Source organism: Rana temporaria, chromosome 4 (assembly GCF_905171775.1).
Source record: "Rana temporaria chromosome 4, aRanTem1.1, whole genome shotgun sequence".
Taxonomy (NCBI): Eukaryota; Metazoa; Chordata; class Amphibia; order Anura; family Ranidae; genus Rana; species Rana temporaria.
Window position 1 is genome coordinate 332,384,049 of NC_053492.1, and position 24,011 is coordinate 332,408,059.

The following is a 24,011-nucleotide window of genomic DNA, read 5'->3' on the forward strand; positions in this document are numbered from 1 at the left end:
TTCTGAGCAGGTGCACAGACAGCAAAACAAATGTTACAGGGGTGATAATCCTTCCCTATGTTATCCAAAAAGCTTAAAAATAGATTTTTTGGCTGGAGCTAGACTTAAAAAATGTACCTGTTCCGACTTACAAACAGATTCAACTTAAGAACAAGCCTACAGATTCACATAGAGATACGACGGTGTATCTCGAGATGCGCGGCATAAGTGTAAATCTATGCCGTCGTATCTATGCACCGTACCCACAGAAGCAGATACGCCCGAAAATAGGCTTCATCCGTCCGACGTAACTGTCCTCCGCCGGCGGGACTTAGGCGCATATTTAGGCTGGGCGCATCTTTCGTTCCCATTGATTTCCTATTCAATTATGCAAATGAGGGAGATAAGCCGATTGTCATGAGTACGTTTGGCCGGCGCAGGCTACGTGCTGTGCGCGTAAGCTGTACGCCTGGCCTAAAGTTACCCCTCATAAAAGCAGGGGTAACTTTGCAACAGACTTGCACAGGTCAGCTGCAGAGCAGCAACAGCAGCAGCGTTACAGACGACCTGAGCAACAACACTTGCAGGACAACACATCTGTGTGCCAACATGCCAGGGGCAGCCGTGGTCATAGCACTACTGCGTCTACGGGCAAGTAGGAGGGCACATAGGAGGGCACAGGAGAGGATATACCGAACGCGCATGGACATCTTTGGCATCGGGGATTCGGAGGTGTATCTCATCTTCAGATTCGACACTGATGCCATCCTGGAAATAGCCAGAACCCTGCAGGATGACATCACCAGCCAGACACACCGCTCACATGCAGTGCAGCCACTGGTCAAGGTAATGGAAACACTGCATTTCCTGGCCAGTGGATCTTTTCAAAGAACAAGTGGAGCTGTGGCTGGTTTGTCACAATCCACCATGAGCAGATGTGTGCACCAGGTTGTCCCCGCAATCCTCAGACGCATGTCCCACCACATCTTCAGACCCACCCAGGAGCATCAGCGGAATAAGGAAATGGCAGATTTCTACAGAATTGCCAGATTCCCACGCACCATCGGGGCCATTGATTGCACACATGTGGCACTACATCCCCCCCCCGTGAGACAGAGCACATATATCGCAATCGGAAGCACTGGCATTCCATCAACGTACAGGTGATAGCCGATGCCCAATGCCTCATATGGCATGTCCGTGCCAAACACCCAGGGTCCAGCAATGACAGCTTCATATACCGTCAAAGCACCATCCCAACAGAATTTGAACAGATTGTGTATGGGGACAGCTGGCTGGTTGGTGAGTGACATGGGTGTCAGGCATGACTGTCCCCCCCCATGATGCAGACATCACGAGGGGCACATGCACGACTAACATCCTCCTGTCTTTTCCCTTCCAGGTGACTCTGCATATGCCCTTGGACCCCATCTCATGACTCCATACCGGAATCCTGAAACCCCAGGAGAGAGAAGATTCAATGAAGCACACGCACGTACCCGTGCAGTGGTGAAACGCACATTTGGCCTCCTGAAGTCCCGTTTCCGATGCCTGGATAAGTCTGGGGGTACCCTGTTGTATTCCCCAAACTTTGTGTGCCAGATCATCGGTGCATGTTGCATTCTGCACAACTTCGCCATGAGAAGGGGCCTGCAGATTGACCTACGTGAGGACCTGACCCCTGAACCAGACAATCCCCCCCCCAAACCGAGGCTACCCGGTCTGCTGAGGGAAGAGCAGTCAGGAGATGCCTCACAGTAGGCATCTTTTCACATTAAACACACACATTCATCATGGCACAAGGAGAATGCACGCATGCACACCACTGTGGTCCCTAGCTCACACACCCCACATTCCCATTAAATTGGATTAGACCGAAGTACACCGCACGGTACTTGGGAGCAGCAACGCCACGTCAAGGCTCCAATTATGTTGCTGTATATTAATTCTACAAAAAAAAAAAGACTCATATCATGAGTATAATAATAAAATAATAAGACTCATATCATGAGTATAAGTAAATAATAAGACTCATAACGAGTATAATAAGTAAATAATAGAACTGGCACTCATTTGCCCTGACGTGGACTACGCCTAGTGCCAAGGCTCCTGACCCTCTGTTGCCTGGGGGCAGCCGCGGGTGGGGGGGTGGGTCATTGGGAGGAGGAACATCCCCCGGTCTCTCCCTGGCTGCCTGGCTTCCCTCCAAAGCCACGGCTATGTGTGTGAGTCCCCACCGCCTCAATGGCCTGTATGGCCACTGCCAGGCTCCTCACCCCTGCCACAAGGCCTGCATTTGTGGCATCCAGGTCCCTCAGGCAGGTCACTAATGCAGTGCTGTTTACACTGACCTCCTGCACACTTTCTGTGATGGCGGTAGTGTAAGCAGCCTGCTGGTTGAGGGCCTGCTGGACTGCCAGTGTGCTGGCAGCCTGGGTCTGCTCTAAGGAGGCCAGGCTGTCTGCCACCCGGCGCATGTCAGACGCAACAGAACCAACATGGTGGGTCTGCCTGGCCCCTCGACAAAGTGGCTTCTAAGGTCTCTGTATCACCCCTCGTCTTGCTAGTAGCCTTCCTGGGTGCAGGTGTGGCTTGGGGCCGACTGTATTGGGATGCCCTTGAGGGTACTTCCCTTATGGAGGTGGAGGAGGGGCTTCCCAAAATGGTGGAGGCCCTTGGGGGGCTTCCCATAATGGTGGAGGCCCTTGGGGGGCTTCCCAAAATGGTTGAGGCCCTTGGGGGGCTTCCCATAATGGTGGAGGCCCTTGGGGGGCTATCCCCTATGGAGGTGGAGGTATGGGAGGGTCCTGGGATGGTGGTCTCATCCCCAAGGTAAATTCCATCCTCAAGGTCCCTGTGCTCCTCCTCTACTTCCTCTAAAGAAGATGTGTGGACACTGTCCTCATGGGAAGGGGTTGGTTGCCCAGCAGCCGAGGATGGGCCCGCTTCATCCTGCACATCTGTGGATGACACAAAACATTCACATGTTGGAGGACCCACACACTTGTCACATGTTCCCTTCCACCCCCCCCCACACATGCTACACACCAGATAAGAGATATAACACACTCACCTGTCCTCAAGGGCTGATCAACAGACTCAAATCCCTCCAAGCCCTCCACCTGCTCCCTCTCCAAGCACCTGGCTATGACCTGTTCATCAGGTGTGAGCGTTATATTCAGGGCTGGTCCACCTCCGGTGCCCCTTCTGTGCCTCTTCATCTTGGCCACCTTCTCCTTCACGAGACGCCGCAGGTCGTTGATTTTCTTAGCAATCTTTTCTGGGGTCCGTTCTTCATGGCCAAGGGCACTGACCTGCGTTGCTATCTCAGCAAGGATCTGATCCTTCCGGAACTTGCTGGTCGTGCCACTTTCCGAACCATGGAGGTACTTGTTGTGCCTTGCCATGGCATCAATAATTATCGCCTTCTCCTCTTTAGTAAAATGTTTAAGCCTCCTTTCCTTAGGCACTGCTTCAGACATGTTTCTCAAATAAGAAGACAAAAGTAGCCACACCAAACCAACCAAAGCTGCTGGTGTACTTTTGCGCTCGACGGGCGCATGTCTGAGCGCATTTATACCCTGGGGTGTAAACGGTGGGCCGGCTTATCTCGGGGGATACGATAGGCGTAGTTGTGCGCATGTGTCGTTCGTTCGGCCCTTCATTTGCATTGGGTCACGCTTCATTTAAATGGATCACGCCCACTTCCTTCCCACTTTGAATTACGTTGGCTTACGCTGTCTAATTTAAGTTACGCCGGCGCAACGCAGCGCGCATTTGCTTTCAGAATATGCTGCTTGCCTCTCAAAGTTTCGTCGGCGTAGTGCATCTTCGATGCGCTACGCCGGCATAAAGATGCGCCGAGGTACGTGAATCTGGCCCCCTATCTTGATTGCAACCCGGGGACCGCCTGTATAATTTAACAAATAGTTGTAGAGGTTCACTGGTGAGGTGTGTTTATCCACTGGCATGGATGTAGCAAGGCAGCTACCATAGTCAAGGACTGTCCAGAAATCCTATGAAGTGTAAGGTTTGCTTCATAGGGAATTATTCCTTAAATTCTGGTGCTTGACAGCAGCGGGAGCCAATGGTGCCGCTGGTTTGTCTCAGCCAATCAGGAAGGAGATTCTTGGACAGGAGGGACTCGTTGACATCGCTGGACAGAGAGAGATCTCAGGTAAGTATTTTGGGGGGGGGGGGGCTGCTGCACACAGAAGGCTTTATCTTCATGCATAGAGCTTTTATATCTGTGTTAAGGGAAATCAGAGAGGTGCAGCAGGTATTTGGTTGGGTCTGTACCCAGATAAAAAGTTTAACCATTTTCAGTAAATTTCTGCATTGAACCAATCAATGCCTTGTGTTTTTTTTTTTGTAGTCAATTTTTTTTTTTTGCAAATCAATTGCCTTGACTTGATTAGATGAATGTAGATATGAACACCCAAATTTGGATTTAAATTGTGTTTGGTTTTCAGCCTAGAGCAGCCATTCTCATCTATGGTTGCTCTAGAGATTGCTAGGGTTCCTTGAGCTATGGCCAGTGAGCTTGTCGCAATCATTTTTTTTCCTATTAGTATATACTGTACCTGCTTGTTCCTTGATTTTCATGGGCTTGCTTACTGTTAGTGGCAAAGATATAGCAGCCGGTCCTCTGGCTGCTACTTGCCACTTTCATTGCACATGCCCTGCCAGGTCCTCTGTAAAAGCTATTCACTTTCTTCTTCTCTGGAGGTTGCCCGTTTTATTACTTCTACTGGCTTGAGGGGCGGCTCTAGCAATTTGAATGGCAGGTGCTTGCTCCTATCCCATATGTTCTCTCCAGTCCACCACTTCTTTCACTCTCGCCTGCAGCCAGCTCATATGATGCCTTGCATTTTTAACAATGACAGTCCTGTAAAAATATCACCTTTATGATGGTTTCTGTGCACATTCAACTTGATCTTATGATGATGATACAATATTTTACGCAAACAGATTATTTTTTTCGTGCATGCATTGCAATGTAACATTAAGGAAAAGGGATGGGGAGAACTTCCTAAAGAGCATAGCTTGTCCAAACAAATAACACTTGAATCTTGATGTCTAGTTAACAGCATCCTAAATAATAGCAATTTATAAAAAATTAAGCTATTGTACAGCCCTTCAAGTATGTCAATATTCACCAAAGTTGAACACCACTTCCAAAGAGTAAGGCCGCGTACACACGATCAGTCCATCCGATGAAAACTGACTGAAGGACAGTTGTCTTAAGTTAACCGATGAAGCTGACTGATGGTCCGTCGCGCCTACACACCATAGATTAAATAACCGATCGTGCCAGAAACCATGTACGACGTCACTATAAAGGGAAAGGCCAAAGCCTTGGGCGCCCCCCTTGCCTCTGCTTTTGCTGATTCCGTGTTACCGCGTAATAGTGAAAGTTTGGTTAGAGCCAATTCACGCTTTTTAGTCTCCGTGCTTTGCAGATCGTATTCTCGGGTTCAGTTTGTTCTTGTGGGTTCGTATTTGGCATTCAGTGCTTGCGGTCAGGTCGTTTCTGTTTTGCAGAGCCTTCCTGTCCGCTCGTATCTGTTTTTTCAAGTGCGTTCTTTACAGGTCTTTCTGTGTTTGGGGTGCTTTCTGTTTCAAGTGCGTTCTGACCAGCCGACCGGTTTGAAGCCATGTTGGAGGCGCGTTCTCATGCTCGAGTTCATGCTGCGTATAGGCTGTCTTCTGCAGTTCATAATGTTGCTCGATCTGTGGCTGGGAACAGGGTGAGGAGGAGTTCATGGGCCAAGAATTGGTTGCGCCAGTGTGATCAATTCTCTCATATGCCTCCGCTTAGGGAAATCCAGGAGAATAATCCTGAGGACTTCAGGAACTTTCTCCGTATGGCGGACCCCGTTTTCCACGTCTATTGGATCTTCTGTCCCCCTATATCACGAGGCAAGACACTGTGATGCGCCAAGCCATCACGGCCAAGCAGAGACTTATTGACGTCGAGAATGCCTTTGGGATACTCGCCAGCCGGTTCCGCCTGTTCCAGACAGCCATACACCTGGTGGAATATAAACTGAACACTGTTGTTTTTGCAAAAAAATATTACGCAAGCACTCCCAGACGTACCTAACCAACATTGGTCCTGAGGCAGGACTACCCTCAGATACCTTTCTTGGCCTGGACACTGGGCGAACTGGCTTAGCCCCCCAATCTGCTCGTGAGGCACGCAACAAATATGTTGAGTACTTCGTGGGTAGGGGGGCCATTGCTATGCCAGACCATATTCGGCCCACAAAAGAAAGAAATATTTAATTATTAAATAATTTGACCATTGGAATTACAGCTGTTTGTCATTCTTGCTTTGGTTTCTTTTTTCTGTCTCCGTGGTTCTCCAACTAGTGCACTTGTAGTGCCAAATGTATTTCTCTGTTTTAGTAAATAACCACAATTGCACAGTAATCACTCCCTTTTTTAAATGTACAAACTGGTATTGAGTATAGAAAGAAGAAGCCACACAAATGTATTTTTTGGGGGTTTTATTCTGTGCACAACTTGTGCGTTTTTTGTAATTTTCAGGTATCCCCCAAATTGATGTCACCCCTGAACAAGCCAAATGTCAACATGTGCAATCTGCCATCATGGGTGATCAATGGATGTGTTTTGGGGGTGCAAACCCTTCCTCTCACCTAATTGAGTAGCGAGGAAGGGGTTGCACCCACAAAGCACAGACATATAGATATCCTGTGATGGCAGATAGCACATGTTGACACACTGTGTGCATCTTCAAATTTTGGCTTGTGGATTACCCAAATCCAAACTTGGCGCAACACACAACCTCCAAAACTTTTTTTTTGGGGGGGGGGGGGGTCAGTCTACTATATGGCCCATCATGTCAATGATGTTTTTATATTTTTGTTCTATGACATTCATCCTCTTCCTCATAATGTCCATTTCACTACTGCATTCCATGATTTCTTGGATCACGATTTTAGCACTAGCACTGGAGAAAGGTGTCCTAGCAGATGCTCGGATACCACCATGTTCATCCCCTAAAAAAATACAAAAGCGTTTATTAGAAATGTGCAGGCCTACCTACATCTATTTTTCCCTGTGAAGCTGGGGTGACAGACACTGACCTGTTGTGCTGATAATCTCCACCTCTCCATCTTCCACACCTCCTTCTTCCATCTCTCCTTCTTCCACCTCTCCTTCTTCCACCTCTCTCTCTTCCACCTCTCTTTCTTCCACAACTCCTTCTTCCACATCCACCTCCTCCACATGCTGAGGTTGGTGGGCTTTTTCTGGTCTGTGTCTCCTTGCCTCCTCAGAATGGTGTCCTCTTCTTTCCCCTAATAAAATGAAACAAAAGGTATACTCAGCACACAGATATTGGAGGGAAGAAATAGCAAACATTGCTTAGAAGTGGGGTACAATTGTCTGTTTGGGATCCTTCCTAAAAACATCACCTTTGTTTTTCTGAGTTACCCCAAGCTGGACTACTGACGCTTTTTGACAAAGTAACTCACATCGATGCACCCCCAAAGTATCATTTGTGGGAGACCCTAATACAAATGCTAGTTATGGGGGACACACAGTGCTCCTGAGTCCAGATGGTTGAACAAACATATCATCTTGACAACAATGTTTATAAATGTTGGTTTACGCCAAATAGGCATGACCACGTGTGCTTTTCCTGGATCTGCGGAAAACATCGGATTTTGGAGGAACGATGTTTACTGCGAATGGAAAATACTACACTTTGCCAACTTCTAAACAGAAATTTGCCATGTTCAAAAGTACAACCAGGCCAAACAAGCACATAACATGGCCAAAAATAATAAAGACAATTGCACCAAACACATGAAAATTACCTACTTTTGTCAATAATTTTCTTGATCTTCCTATATTGCTCTGGCTCCCGCAATTTCAAGTCAGACCACCATTTTTGGAGCTGCTCCTTGGACCTCCTGACCCCAAAATACTCATAAAGTCTCCTCGACACTTTGTCCATTATTTGGGCCTTCCTCCGATTAGGGTGTGGTATGGGGCCATGATCTCCATCATATCTTTCCTCCGTAGTATGTCACCATCTCCACCATCTCTTCAAGTGACATATTTGTGGCTTTGTAGCGTCTGGGCCTGGATTGTGACGTTCCCGCCTCCGGGGCTTTCCTCGTCTGGACAGGGTATACCACGCATCTGTGACACTGCCATCTTTTCGTTTCACACTAATTAGGGGCGTGGAATAGAGAAAAAGGTCAGTCATGGGCGGGCGAAGAGGGCGGCGTTTCACGCATTTGCGGGGTATATAAGGAGAACGACGTGACTACATTGGTTACGTGGAGTCTGGACGAGCGGAAGTGACAAACGGCAGAGACTAGGGTAAATCTGAAAATGGGCCCAGCAGAGGCCTATAGACTTGAGTCATGATATGGGGGGTTTATATGTTGATTGGACCCTTGAGCAATTTTTAATCTTGGGGCCCCCATGCAATTTTGCTCTCCATCTGCTCGGAGACATCTCCAATATATATATGTGAGACTGCAAAACCTCTTTATTTTACTGTGTATCTGATCAGGCAATGAATGAGATTGTTGGACAGGGGTAATTAAGCATTGTATCATCTCATCAATGCTGAGGGGCATGATATCTACACATGAATGGTGCCTTGATGAATGCTCTCATTACTTTTGCATGATTTTATGCCACTTATTTAGTGAAATGTAAATACAGGGTCTGCAGGTAAATCATCATTTTACACAACAATGGGGCAGAGCTGGGCAGCATTTTAGTGCCAGCAGGAGACACTGTGTTTGAAATTTAAAAGATTGTGCTTAGATTCTGTCGATGTAAAAGCTGACCTAGTGTTTATATGTTTGTGGTTTTCTATTCTAGAAAATATTTCAAAATGCAACAATTGAACAACCCAGACAACCTGTTGAGATTCATCGACAAGTACAGGGAGCTCAGCTGTTTATGGGACCTCAGAAGCCCATCATATTAAAATAACAATGTCAGAAGGGCAACACTTGTCCAATTTGTCAAATATATGCAGACATGGATACCAGAGGTCACTTCCACCGTGATCAAGAACAAAATCAACAACATCAGCAACACCTACAGGAAGCAATATATCCAAGTGAGTGCTTTTAGGAGGTCAGGAGCAGCAGCAGATGAAGTACAGGAGCCCAAGCTGTGGTACTACAAACACCTCAGGTTTCTGGATGATCAAATTGAAGCCCGGGAATCACTTTCAAGTCTTCCTTCCACCCTTCCCTCCACCCTTCCTTCCAGCGTGCCTTCCACGGTTCCCCCCACCCCTGCAGAGTGTGCCGAGGAGCTGGCTGACATCGAGGAGCCAGATATGCTCATCTTCAGTGAGGTATAGTAGTTTACAACATATTTTTTGGCTGAAAATTATTGTTGGTTTAATGAGATGATTTTGTAACCAAAAGGAAAGCTTAGAAACACAAACAAAAGTCGGGGGCAGAAAGAATTGTGTCAGGGATGCCAACTGCAGGGGTCAGAATGAGAGTCTGTTCAATTTTTTTTTTAAAAACAGTCAAGAGCTTGAAAATGTGTGTGATTGATTTTGCAAAAACTAAAACCATGTTCCTTTTTTCTACACAGGAAGAGATCAGCCAGGAGGAGGCAGCTCCGGAAGGTGTCAGCCAGGAGGAGGAAGGGGTGAGTGGCAGACAGGAGGAGGCTGGGCCGAGTGGCAGTCAGCAGGTGCCCAGGCCCAGCGGCAGCACTATATCACAGGTGCCTCCCCTCCAGATGCGCCCACCTAGAAAAAGGAGGCGCATGACCCAGCTGGAGGAGGAGTCCCTGCGGGTCATCAGGGAGGCATCAGAGATCATGAGGGCCCCCTTAACCCAGTTGAGAGCTACAGCTCCTACCTGGCGCACACGCTCCAAACATTGGAGGAGGGACAACTGGGCCTGGCCCAAGACCTGATGGCATCTGTGATATATAAGGGAAGAAGGGGCCTGCTGACTGTGACCACAGGCTCCTCCTCCTGCTGCCACATTGTCACCACCTGCAAGGGGCCGTGGAGGGAGCCATGGAAGGAACGCTGCAGGGAAGCGTGGAGGGAAGGGAAGACCAGAAAGTGATTCCCTGGCTTCAAGCTGATTTGGCCCCAAACTGAGGTTGTTGTAGTACCACAGCTTGGGTTCATATATGAACTGCTGCTGCTTCTGATTTCTGGGATTTAGGGAGCACATTGTGACTCCTGATGTTGTTGCTTTTGTTGTTGATCATGGTGGAATGTGCCTTTGGTGTCCAAAGTCTGCAGATATTTGGTTGATTGGGCAAGTGTTGCCCTTCATGTTTATTTTTTTGGATTGCCAGAATAAATGGAGATTTAATTTAAGTTAAATACTTGTCTATTGTGTTTTTCTGGTGAATAGCCATCAAACATTTCCGAAATACAATGTGTAATTAACAAAGGACATAACCTCCTTGAGGGGGGGTGAAACAAAAACATTTTTGTGATAACTTGAGAAAAACAAAATAAATGACATTTCTCCAAAGAAAAAAAAACATTGGTGTGATAACTTAAGAAAAAAAAAAAAAAAGAAATTTCTCAAAAGAAAAACAAAAAAAAACATTGTTGTGATGACTTGAGAAAAAAAAAAAATTACATTTCTCAAAAAAAAAAAAAAAAAAAAAAAAACATTGGTGTGATAACTTGAGAAAAAATTAAAATCAAATTTTTTTTACAAAATATGTGGAGTCCAAAAAACTATTTTGGAGATCTGGCTTGCTAAAAAAAAAAAAAAAGGAGATCACAAGCAAAAAATAAAAGAAGTCAGTCAGTATGGGAGAACTCTGTCTAAATAGCATCAGCAAAACAACATGTTAATTCTAGCAATAGAATGAAGAAAAAAAAATGCGATGCAATAAACGAGAAACTAATTTAAAAAATGTAGAATGTGCCATCTCAAAAACGAACGCAAGTTTTACAAGAACGAGCGCTCCCGTCCCCTCATTTAGTCTGAGCATGCGTGGATTTCTAACCGATGGTCGTGCGTACTAACGGTTTTGACCGATCGGTTAGGCGTCCATCGGTTAAATTTTAAAGCAAGTTCTCATTTTTTTGACCGATGGTTAAATAACTTACTACACAGGAACGGTTTGGACTGATGGAAACGGTCCTTCAGACCATTCTCCTCTGGCGATCCTATCGCGTGTACGCGGCCTTAAAGAGAAACACTATATAGTGCTATGCTGATATTTTTTGTGTTATCTTATTCAGCTTTATTATATACTAATGTTGAAGCTTTGTAACAATAATTTTTTGACTATTCATTTTTTTTTCTTAATGTTATTTGTCAGTCTGTAGATGAGCCCCCTTTCCTGTCGGTTGGTACAGATGTAAGTGCTAAATACAGAGGTGCTTTCTGTGAAGCCAAGATAAAGTCCACAAAAAGGCTGATCAAAGTTAAGGTAGGCCTCAAATAAATTTTACACTTTATTGCATCATTGATGTGCCACAAAAGATAGGAAATTATTATTTTTCAGACCCAAATTTAGACATTTGAAAGCTTGAGTCAATAATTAGCCTGTGTTTTTGCAGAAAATGTTTTTTACAGATTAAAATTAACAATGTGTTTGATCAGAGAAATATGTATTACATTTTTTTTTTAGCTTTTTGACTCACCTAATATAGCCTTGCAGATCAGTCTGTTGTGCCAAGAATCATCCAAGTCTGGATCCAGAGTACAGAGAGGGGAGAGAGGAACCGGTGTCATTTGTCTATGGGCGGGTCATTAAGTGGTTAATGTAACTGTACAACTCAATTGAAAAACAAACTGAAATCTTTTAGGTGGTAAGGGGTGGCGGTGGGAAGTAAAAAAATAAAATAATGTGGTTGCATAAGTGTGCACATCGCCTTATAACTAGGGATGTAGCTGTGTTCAAAATTAAGCAATCACATTCAAACTTGTGTTAAATAGGAGTCAGTACACACCTGCCATCATTTAAAGTGCCTCTGATTAACCCCAAATAAAGTTCAGTTGTTCTAGTGGCTGTTCCAATAGGTCCCACAGCAAAAGCCATGGTCCAAAGAGAGATTCGAAAGCATCAGAGGGATCTCATAGTTAAAAGATGTCAGGAGAAGAGTACAAAAAAAATTCCAATGCATTAGATATACCATGGAACACAGAACTGGACATCCCTGCAAAATTAATGAAAAGACAACAGAAAACTGATCAGAGAGGCTTAAGAAAGCCCCATTTAGCCCCCAATTTTTTTTATATGTATCAATTCTGTATCATCAGATGGTCTGGTCCATAGGGGGTAAAAAGGTGTAAAAAATAGAAGTGATTAAAGAAAATTGACCTTGCAGTTGACATTTGTAATGCCATAATATTTTGTACAATCTGCTTACCTTAACCACTTGCCGCCCGCCAATGACAAATTGACGTCAGCAAAGTGGTTGTAGAATCCTGACTGGACGTCATATGACGTCCTCAGGATTCTGAGCCGATGCGCGCCCCCGGGGGCGCGTATCATGGCGATCGTTGTTGCAGGGTGTCAGTCTAACACTCCGCAACACCGATCAAAGTAAAGAGTCTCTCACGGAGACTCTTTACCACGTGATCAGCCGTGTCCAATCAAGGCTGATCGTGATGTAAATAGGAAAAGCCGGTAATCGGCTTTTCCTCACTCGCATCTGTCAGACGCGAGTAGAGGAGAGCCGATCGGCTGCTCCTGTGACAGGGGGGGTTTGTGCTGATCGATTATCAGCACAGCCCCCCCAAGGATGCCCACTGGACCACCAGGGATGCCCACTGGACCACCAGGGATGGCCACTAGACCACCAGGGATAAAAAAAAAAAAAAAGTATGCCACCCTAGACCACCAGGGATGAGGAGGACACAAAAAATGGATGCCAATTAGTGCCGCAATGGATGCCAATCAGTGCCCACAATGGGCATCACTTTGGCACTGATTGGCATCCATTAGTACAACACATACGATAGTGCCCATCTATGCCCATCCGTGCCACCTATCAGTGCCCAACCATGCCGCCTATCAGTGCCCATCCATGCCGCCTATCAGTGCCCATCCATGCCGCCTATCAGTGCCCATCCGTGCCGCCTATCCGTGCCCATCCGTGCCGCCTATCCGTGCCCATCCGTGCCGCCTATCCATGCCCAGCCGTGCCGCCTATCTGTGCCCATCTGTGCCGCCTATCTGTGCCCATCTGTGCCACCTATCCGTGCCCATCTGTGCCGCCTATCCAAGCCCATCCATGCCGCCTATCCGTGCTGCCTATCAGTGCCCATCCGTGCCGCCCATCAGTGCAGCATATTAGTGCCCATCAATGCCACCACATCAGTGCCACCTCTTCGGTGCCCATCGGTGCCGCCTTATCAGTGCCCGTCAGTGCAGTACCATCAGTGCCCATCAGTGAAGGAGAAAACGTACTTATTTACAATGTTTTATAACAGAAACAAAAAGAAAACTTTTTTTCTCAAAATTTTCGGTAATTTTAAAAAAAAATTGCAGAAAATAAATATCCCAGAGGTGATCAAATACCACCAAAAGAAAGCTCTATTTGTGGGTACAAAATGATAAAAATTTAGTTTTGGTACAGTGTAGCATGACCGCGCAATTGTCATTCAAAGTGCAACAGCACTGAAAGCTAAAAATTGGTCTGGGCGGGAAGGTGTATAAGTGACCTGTATGGAAGTGGTTAAATAAAGATTGTATAAAGAAAATTGACCTTGTGCACAAAATGAGGCTGCCACCACAGTCTTTTTCTGCAGGCCTGTAAAGGGGTTTTTCAAAGTTTGGTCACATTCCTCCCCCTGTAGTTTGGTAACCAAGGTTTTATTCACTGAATTGAGGACATTGTGTGTGTTTGGATAGTCAAGTTCATTCAGTGAGGGCAGGAGAGCAGCAGGGACACCCCATGCAAATAAAGACTGGATATTGAGCAATAGACAAAATATATAGGGTGTTCAAAAAAGCCTGTGTTCTATGCTGTATGTTTGGTGCCTCCTGAAATTGAGAACATTGTTTTGTTGCCTGAAAATCTTGAAATAATCTTAACCGTATAGTAAAGGAAACAGGATTTGCATTTACAGACCATGGGTTATATGCTGGCTACCTTTAAATGCTTGGGCACTGGCAAAAAACTTTACTAGGGGCCATCCCTAGTGCATGTACATATAACCTCACCCACTCCATGAGACTCTAGTATTTTGCTAGTGTCCCTTGGTGACAGACATATTCTCCTTTTGAGGTTGGTTTTCCTTTTCAGCCATCTTCTCAAGATCTGAATGCCTATTACCCTAGGCTAAAAAGCAGTTTCTGGATAGGTAACCTGCAGTATTTACCTTGGGGACTGTACCCAGACCTCACTGTGTGGGGCCAGCCCATAATGTTGCTTCAGGCCCTGGATCCTGTGATAGGAGCTCACCTTGGTGTGTAGCTGCAGGGTGCTATACAGGTTTAGGGCCATGGTCCATCTGTTTCCCAGACCCCTTTGGTGTATGCCCACTGTGACAGGTGAAGCCTGGACCCTAATGGGCCCTACGACAAGGATAAGGTAAAATAGGATTTTCTTGTAATTTGGATTGTTCCTGGCTATATACAACCCAACAGTGTGTAGCACACAAAGCAAATCCATAGACGCAAGAATGGTCTTCCCTGTACTTGTTTCTAATGTTTTCGACACCATACGTTTTTATACTGTGACAGGAAGTCAGGTAAATCTGTTGGTGTTGTCACATTGATACATTTCTGCCTTGTTTAGACAATATACCAATTATTATCAGGTGTCGGCTGCAGAAGCAGCCAGAAAGATTTAAGGGCGTTGGAAAACTTCAGCTGTTCAGAATGAGGCAATTAAGGCCTCTATAAGTAATCCAGAGGATTACTACTGATTGCTGCATCCTGAGGCTTTTGAGTGAAGGAGAGCAGTGAACAGAAATACTTCTGAAGAGGTGAGGTGCGGTTGATTTTTCTGTGTGATAAAAATCAAAAAAATTATTTGTTTTTCTGCTGTATGACCAGCAGTGTCTGCTCAGCAGTAGGCTGTGCCAGACTCCATAGATAGGTTCCTTGTTTATGCTGTTTGGATGCTTGCAATTGTTTCCAGCAAGATGGAAGAATAAACCAAATTCTTTGTTTTCAACCGTCTTCGGCTGTTTCTCTGTATCGTTCAGTGTGTAGTGAACCCATCCAGGGGGTCACACACCCCCGCTACCGAGCTAATCCCTTACACATGGTGGAGAATGCGGGCAGTTAAAGTAAACTTTTGAGGAGATACTGAAACAGCTGGCTATAGCAAATGCAAATCAACAGCATAACGAATGCAGGTTTGCAGCGGAGTATTGCAGCTCAACAACAGGCTCACGCAGCTCAACAACAGGTTCACCAAGAGAGCCTTGCAGCTCAACAACAGGCTCACCAAGAGAGCCTTGCAGCTAAACAGGCTCACCAAGAGAGCATTGCAGCTCAACAACAGGCTCACCAAGAGAGCATTGCAGGCTTGGAACAGAGACACCAGCGGCAAATGGATGCCATCGTGACACAGCTTCAGAGACAGCAGACCAAAGCTGGGAGTCAGGCCAGTAACATACCGACTTTTCGGGTAAGACACTTATTGCCAAAGATGACTGCAAGTGAGGACCCGGAGATGTTTCTGACCACGTTTGAAAGAGCAGCGGAAAGAGAGAGTTGGCCTAAAGAACAGTGGGCTGGACTAGTGGCCCCCCTATTATCTGCAGAAGCCCAAAAGGCATTATTTGATTTGGTGCTTGCAGACGCAAAAAACTATGATTGGTTAAAAGAGGAAATATTGGCACATTTTGGTGTAACCCTGGATGTCCGTGCTCAGCGGGTCCACAATTGGAGTTATCAGCTGAAGAAGCCACCTCGGTCGCAGATGTATGACCTCATCCATTTGGCTAAGAAATGGCTGCAGCCGGACCAAAAATTTTGGAGCGAGTAGTCATTGACGAATTTCTTAGATCTCTTCCTAACACCCTGCAGAAATGGGTGAACTATGGTGGTCCGGAAACCGCAGACAAACTTGTAGACCTGGTCGAAAGGTATCTAACAGAGAATTTGTCCTAAATGAAATATAGGTGTTGCGCTAGTATTAACTTGTTCCTATAAGTACAATAGTGCAAGTGAGATCCCCAGGTACAAACCCTAATGATGGGGCATCATAGCGTGCAGATAAATTAATTGACCAATAGTGAAATAACTCTATAAAGATGAGAACACAGTGAGGTGCTAATTAATGCAAACAAAAAAACAGTCCCGTTTTACATCAGCATGAAACCTTCATAGCAAACAGCAACCTACACAATCACTCCAGTTTTTCATCTAATGTAACTAAAAAAGAATATAAAATCAAAAACGTAATAACATGCAGAACTGAGGGAGTTGTATATGTGCTCCAGTGCCCATGTTCGTTGCAGTACGTGGGATGTACCAAAAGACCGATGTGGAAGCGTATAAGGGAGCATATACAAAACATTGAGAAGGGCTTCCCGGAGCACAATGTCTCACGACACTTTGAACAGTGCCACCAAAAAGACCCAAAAGGACTCAAATTTTGGGCCATTGACAAATATACACCCCACTGGAGGGGGAGTCACAGAGTAAGGGAGCTAAGTAAGTGTGAATCTCGGTGGATACACGAGATGGTCACCCTGGCCCCGAACGGCCTCAATATTGAGTTTGACCTCAACTGCTTCATTGCGGACTTCTAAGCATAGGCTAATATTCCTGGATAGTATTAATATTTACATTTTAAATATATTTTATAAATGTTTTTTACTTTGCAGTATATACTATCTTAGTATTAATTAGTGTGGTTTATCACTATTATTTTTTTTCATGTGTGAAGTGTGGTTTTATGTTTTTTTCTTGTTGGTATACAGTTTTTTGTATAGAGGACCATATACCACACTGCCCAAAATATGAACGATCCTTGTACCAGTAATTGGTTTTTATATATATTTTATTTTTCAGTACAATATCATTATTGAGGATATTGGGGAGTGAGGTGTATTGTTTCTAGCCAAACAGGATATTCGATCTGTGTTTATGGCTTGTACCACTGGAGGCAGTGTACACATGTATTTAACCTTTCTCTATGGAGAGCCTTTACTAAGGTTTTTTAAGCTTTTTTATAAGGTTTTTTATTCTGTGTTTTTAAATGTTTTTCTACTATTTGATTAAAAAGCTTGTCATATGTATCGAATGTACACATCTATTTTTTGTCATATACTGTGAAGTCAGCTGACAATGATGTGATAGGTTCACCCTCCGCTCTTGCCTCCATCGCCAGCCTGTATAAATAGACAGCTGACATGGTCACATGGCAACCCATGAATAAGTCACGTGTCCAGTGACGTAATGCATGGGGGAGGAGCCTAGTGACGCGATCAACGGTAGATTCGTCCAACTGAGGAGATCGCAAGCACTGAGCGGCGTTTTGACTCTACAGCTGAGCTTCTTTATGATCGGGTGTATCGTGAGTGCAATCGCTGTATTGCCAAGTTTCTTTCATCTGTTTAAACGTTATTGCACCATGTCTGTTTTCTTTTCCCCCATGTGAGCTGAATTGCCCTGAATGAATAGGAGATCCAGGGGGTGAAGTATCCATGCACTGAACACTTTACAACACAGGATTGCTTTTTCCTCTCCACAGATCTCAGTGATTGTGCAGGTTGCTGTTTTCTATGAAGGTTTCATGCTGATGTAAAACGGGACTGTTTTTTTGTTTGCATTAATTAGCACCTCAATGTGTTCTCATCTTTATAGAGTTATTTCACTATTGGTCAATTAATTTATCTGCACGCTATGATGTCCCATCATTAGGGTTTGTACCTGGGGATCTCACTTGCACTGTTGTACTTATAGGAACAAGTTAATACTAGCGCAACACCTATATTTCATTTATCACTTTTGGTTTTGTACACCCTTTGTGTCTGCAGCTGTATCATTTAGTTTTTTGTTGGGTATATATTTTTTCTTTGGAAATAGATGTAGTAGCGCTGTAGTACTACATTTTTTTCAGAGAATTTGTCCTCTTTCACCAGAGACGCACATACTTTCCACTCCAAGACCAGACCCTCCCCACCTATAGGTAAGACTGCATCAAGGGATGGGGGTGGAGAGAGGGACCAAGGAGCAACTAGAGGAATTATCGGGACAACTGCTAATGTTTGGCGAGAGCGGCCTGGAAGACCCATCAAAAGGTTGATCAGAAGGTTGATTTGTTACCGTTGCCGGGAAGAGGGACATGTAGCAGCAGTTTGCCAGCGGGTGATGAACCCATGCAGTGTGACTTTCTGACAGAGAGACGACAGTCCCTTTTTGAAACCACATGCACTGCAGAAAAGGGAAATGAGAAACCTTTATATAGAATGTTGGATTCAGGTAGCCTGGTCACCTTAGTGAAAAGTGATCTAGTGGTGGGAAAAACCTTACATCCTAGGAAAATGGCTGTAGTTTGTGTACATGGGGACACTCGAGAATATCCGGTGACTACGGTTTCCTTTGAAACTTCCCTCTGTAACTTGTGTGACCAGGTGGGTTTAGTTCCCAAACTGCCACATGACGCCATTGTGGGAAGAGATTTTCTAAAGTTCTGGGAACTCTGGGACTGCCCAGATTCCCCAGTAGGTGGTTCTTCTGAGCCTGAAACATCGACTCCAGAAACCTCTAACTGTGAGGATTCTCCTGAGTATCCATTCTCAGTCTTAGCAGGGGAAACACCAGTCCCTAGGGAGGAGCCTGCTACCTCAGAAGAGGAACAGCGGCCGCAGAGGCGTTGCTAGGGGGGTGCGGGGGGACACCATCCCGACTGCAGCGATGAGCGCCGCGGAATCGGAGCGCCGCGGTACAAGAGGAGGGGGGGTTGCGGGGTGACACCGCAGCACCATCCACCCCCTCCTCTCACAGCCATGGGCTGTTAGCGGTGCTCGGGAGTCGGCACACAGGCACAGCCCCCTCCTCTCTGTTTGTGTGTACAGAGGGGGAGGGGCCAAGGGGACCTTCTGTCCATGTGCCGTGGCGCTGCCTGCAATTATCTGAGGTACTGAATGGGAAGGGGGGTGTTTGCACCTGGGGGGATTTCACTGAAGGGGGGGGGTGTTTGCACTGAGGGGGTTTTCACTAAGGGGGGTTTGCACTGAGGGGGGGGGGTTTGTACTAAGGGGGGGTGTTTGCACTGGGGGTGTTTGCACTAGGGGGTTGCACCAAGGGGGTTTGCACTGAGGGGGCGGGTTGCACTGAGGGGGGGGGGATTTGCACTGAGGGGGGTTGCATTAAGGGGGGGGTGTCTGCACTGAGGGGGTGTCTGCACTGAAGGGGGTCTGTGTAACATGCAGGGATCCAGAGGTGCAGGTGGCTGTGTAATGTAAAAGGGGTGCAGTGATGCAGGGTGCTGTGTCATGTATAAAGCGGTGGTGAATTTGCGCTTCCCTTTGAATAAAATAATAAACACAACCAGACAAAATCTAATTTTGAAAGAACAAGGGGTTAATTACCAATATAGGCAGGACAACACCTGCTAATTAGCCATGGTGTTGTTTAAATTAGATAAATAATAATGGGACAGAGAAAACTCTGATAAGGTGCTGCTATTTGTAAAAACTGTTGAATTAGGCAGAAATAGACAAGAAAAATAGGGACAAATGTAGCGCAACCCCCAATGTGAATAAATAAAGGAAACAGTGGGGTGGATTCAGGTACGAATTGCGCCCTCTTACAGAGGCGCAGCGTACCGTTTTAACGATGCGCCTCCGTAAATTACCTGCGCTACGCTTCATTCATGAAGCAGTAGCTACGTAATTTGCGCGGGCGCTCCTTAAAACTGCCCGGCGTAAGGGCGCGTAATTTAAATGATCCCGTAGGGGGCGTGGATCATTTAAATTAGGCGCGTTCCTGCGCCGAACATAGTGCGCATGCTCCGTCGGGAAACTTTCCCGACGTGCATTGCGGCAAATGACGTCGCAAGGACGTCATTTGCTTCAATGTGAACGTAAATGGCGTCCATCGCCATTCACGATTCACTTACGCAAACAACGTAATTTTCGTAGGGCGCGCGTACGGTTGTGAATCAGCGTTAGTATGCAATTTGCATACTCTACACTGACCACTACGGGAACGCCACCTAGCGGCCATCGTAAGAATGCAGCCTAAGATACGACGGCATAAGAGCCTTATGCCAGTCATATCTTAGGCTGCAGTCGGTGTAACAAGCTTTCTGAATACAGAAAAGTCGTTACGCTGTTGCAACTAAGCAATTGCGCTGCGTAACTATGGTTACGCAGATGCAATTGCTTACTGAATCCACCTAAGTGTATATTGTGGTGTATCTTCCAAATGATGTAAAAAACAAACAAATGTGTGAAGTCCACTGAATGTGAAGGAAGTTCACTCGATCACTGTTCAAAGGATAGCAGGTTTTCCAACAGTAATATTACACTGAGCAAAAGTGACAAGAAAATAAATAAAATAAATGAACAGTGGATGAGTCAACTAGGACAAGCTATCAAAGTGTTTTAAAACACATGTAGTCCACTGATAATGAGTGAGAGCGCTGAGTGACCCCTCAAAGACGCGGCTAGATTCTCCACACTTAGTACAGCTTGAATATGCAGAAATAGGGATATAATAATCCGGGCTGTGCGGCCCCTTACCAGAACATATGGATCTCTATGACAAGAGATCATATAGGCATACGGTAAGGGTTTCTTTATACCGGAGGGATGCAGGTGACAGGAGCTCCGTCTTCATCGATTCCAAAAGACACTCCCGCTCTGTTCCGCTCAGCTTGCTTGCAGCTCTCACACAGGTGTCGTGGTCAGGAAATAGAATGAGACTGTAGGCCACACACACACCAGCACCCATCTTACCAACTTATTCTAACTAATAAATAGAAACATACACCAATCAATCTTTTTGGCAAATATAATGGCAGCGGTACCTTTATTGGTTTTAAAACATCATAAACAAAACCACTTTATTTATTAAACTCATTTACTAATTTTTTTTTTAATAAACACCAGCATCCTACCCAGTTATCTTAAACTCGGGCAGACAGTTACCATCAATTTATTAAACAACAAAAAAAAAACGGATACCGGGGTGACCCATACCACATAATAGGTACGCGCGTCTGGGGAGGGGGGGGAGGGAGCACTTCGCCTGTTGATCTGGTCCAGGGGGAAGAGGATGAGCCCCACAGCAGCTGTTCTTTTATAGGCCTACCTGAGGGCTTCCAGTATCTTCCCTGGATTACTATTGGGTCAAGCACACCTGTAAGTTAAACTGTACATAATTAAACACCTAGCTATCGCTTAATAATTCGGGATTTTCCTAGCTACCATGACGGAAAATCTGAGTTATATGATGACAGGAGGCAAGTATCTTGCATTAATCTTCCTTTTTAATGCTCATAGCAGAAAACATAACATTTATTTCTTTAATAAAATGTAGAAAAATTTCTTTCAAAAACTACAATACCCAGCAGCCCCGGGGACCCCTCCCCCTAGGCCACAGTCTCTATATAAAGGGCTGTCTGGGTCTCCTCCTCCTCTTTCTTTGTGCGATTCTTTAACATCACGTAACCTTGTCGTCGTGGACTTCGTTCCGCGTTGATCGGGGACTCCTCCTCCGATGCTGGAAACCGGCCAACTGGGCCCTTCAACGTTCAACAGGTCGGCTATTATACCGTCAGAACTGTGTTCAACTGGAACAAAATATAATACCCATCATTCGGGAACTGCAGAACTTTGCATTACCGTCCGTGTAGACTTAGGCTCCACCCTTCAATAACCTGAAATGAGAAAACGTATCGTGATAGGGGTGGGTAGGGTGGGAAGATACTTGCCTCCTGTCATCATATAACTCAGATTTTCCGTCATGGTAGCTAGGAAAATCCCGAATTATATTTCAGACAGGAGGCTTCGTATCTTGCAAGTTTAAAGCTATCATACATTATACATACATGCAAATATACAATCCTTAAAGTATAGAAGTGGAGACATGGTCTTGTGGTCGGAAATAATATCGCCGAAAGGTCGTTTCTGATGACCAATCTGCCGCCAGTAAAAGGTCCGAAAGTGAACCACCTGACGTGACCACTTTGGTAGCCATGGCACCTCTGGAGGAGTGAGCTCCAAAGAGCGATACGTCGATCCCGGACAGTTTCATGGCCGTTCTCACCCATCTGGCTAATGATGCCGAAGACACTGGGAGGTGAGGTTTCACATATGAGATCAATAGTTGGTTATGATCAGGTGACCGCAGGGATGCAGTCCTAGATTCGTATTGTTGCAGACATCGAACAACACAGATATGTGGATGATCAGGAAAAAATGGATAGAACACCGTATGAATTCCCGTTTTCGTCCTACGAACCACGGAAAAAAGTACCCCTTCTGGCGAGAATTGACGCCGGGAGATGTCTAGTGCCCTAACATCTGAGACTCTTTTGATGGAGACCAGGCATAGAAGGGTAGAGAGCTTGATCGAAAGATTTTTCAACGAGAGGACGTCATTGTCCTCCCAATTGGCGAAAAGTTCCAGAACCCTGTTGACATCCCATGTAAATTGGTATCTAGGCCGAGGGGGGCGTTTGAACTTCACCCCCCGGAGGAGCCGACATATCAAGGGGTGCCTGCCTACCGGCAAAGTGTCCACAGGGCAATGATAAGCCGAAATGGCTGATCTATAGACATTCAATGAACTGTAGGATTTACCGGTCTCATAAGAGTCAGCCAGATAGTTCACTATGGCTGACACAGGTGCATGAACGGCATCAATTTGCCGTCGATCACACCAACAAACCCATAGGGCCCAGGCAGATCTGTATGCCGATCTAGTCCCTGGGGCCCAGGCCAGGGCGAGGAGGTCTCTAGCCGATTGTGAAATATCGTTATCGGTGTCTCCGACCCCGAAACCAACCACGCTAAGAGAGGAAGGTTGCCGTCCAGTATTAGTGGGTGGCAACCTTTGGTTGCGTTGGACAGGGGGTGATGAGAGAAGGGGAGTAGTCGAGGGTAATCGATCGACATTCCCAGGAGAAGGGGAAACCATGGTTGTGTCGGCCACCAAGGGGTGACCAACACCACTGTCGCCATCTGACTTGCCACCTGGAGAAATGTCCTGGTGATCATGTTGAATGGAGGGAACGCATAGTGCGTCCCCCGTGTCCAGAATTGTCGGAACGCGTCGACTGCTGTCGCCTCCGGATCCGGCCTCCAGCTGTTAAAGCATGGTAACTGCCGGTTGAGGCGTGAAGCGAAGAGGTCTGTGTGCAAAGGGCCCCACAGGTTTTGTAATGCAAGAAAAAACGTACGATCCAGCGTCCAGTCGCTGGAATCCGTAAGGTAGCGAGAGTTCCAATCTGCAACCGTGTTGGATATGCCGGGAAGGTATTCCGCTACTGGGGTGGCATTTATGGAAAGACAATATTGCCAAAACTCGGACGCAATGTCCGCCAGAACTTTGGATTTCGTGCCTCCCAAGCGGTTGATATACTGCACCGCTGCCACGTTGTCCATGCGTAAGAGTACGCACTTGTTGGCCGTATGAGGGAGAAAACTCCTGATCGCAAAATATGCTGCCAGAAGTTCCAGGGCATTGATATGGAGGAGAGATTCTCCTGCGGACCATTTCCCTCCGGTGGTAAGGTGTCCGCATCGGGCACCCCAGCCTTGGCGACTCGCATCGGATTCTAAGATCACGTCGGGGTAGGAGTTGAAAATCGTCCTGCCATTCCATGCCACTGCGTGGCGAAGCCACCATAGCAATTCCTCTATGGCTTCTGTGTCTAACGGAACTTCGTCCGCGTAGCATAGCCCCTGGCGTAAATGTAGTGTTTTGAGTCTCTGTAGAGCTCGATAGTGTAAGGGGGCCGGAAATATTGCTTGAATAGAGGCCGACAAGAGGCCTACTATGCGAGCGATCACACGTAGGGATACTAAGCCTTTGCGTAACGTGGCTCTGATTTCCTTGCGAATCAGCGCCAGTTTCGACTTCGGCAAGAGAAGCATAGCCTGTTTGGT

At 46.0% G+C, this 24,011-nt stretch overlaps 1 protein-coding gene across 2 annotated transcripts in view; it reads left to right on the top strand.

The window, feature by feature from the left end:
* Positions 1-24,011, top strand: part of ARID4B (AT-rich interaction domain 4B) — an 897,525-nt gene that overhangs the window by 135,090 nt on the left and 738,424 nt on the right. For both annotated transcript variants that reach the window (XM_040350731.1, XM_040350732.1), the window contains exon 3: positions 11,299-11,409. In XM_040350731.1, the coding sequence (XP_040206665.1) occupies positions 11,299-11,409 (111 nt within the window). The remainder of the gene's footprint in view (positions 1-11,298; positions 11,410-24,011) is intronic.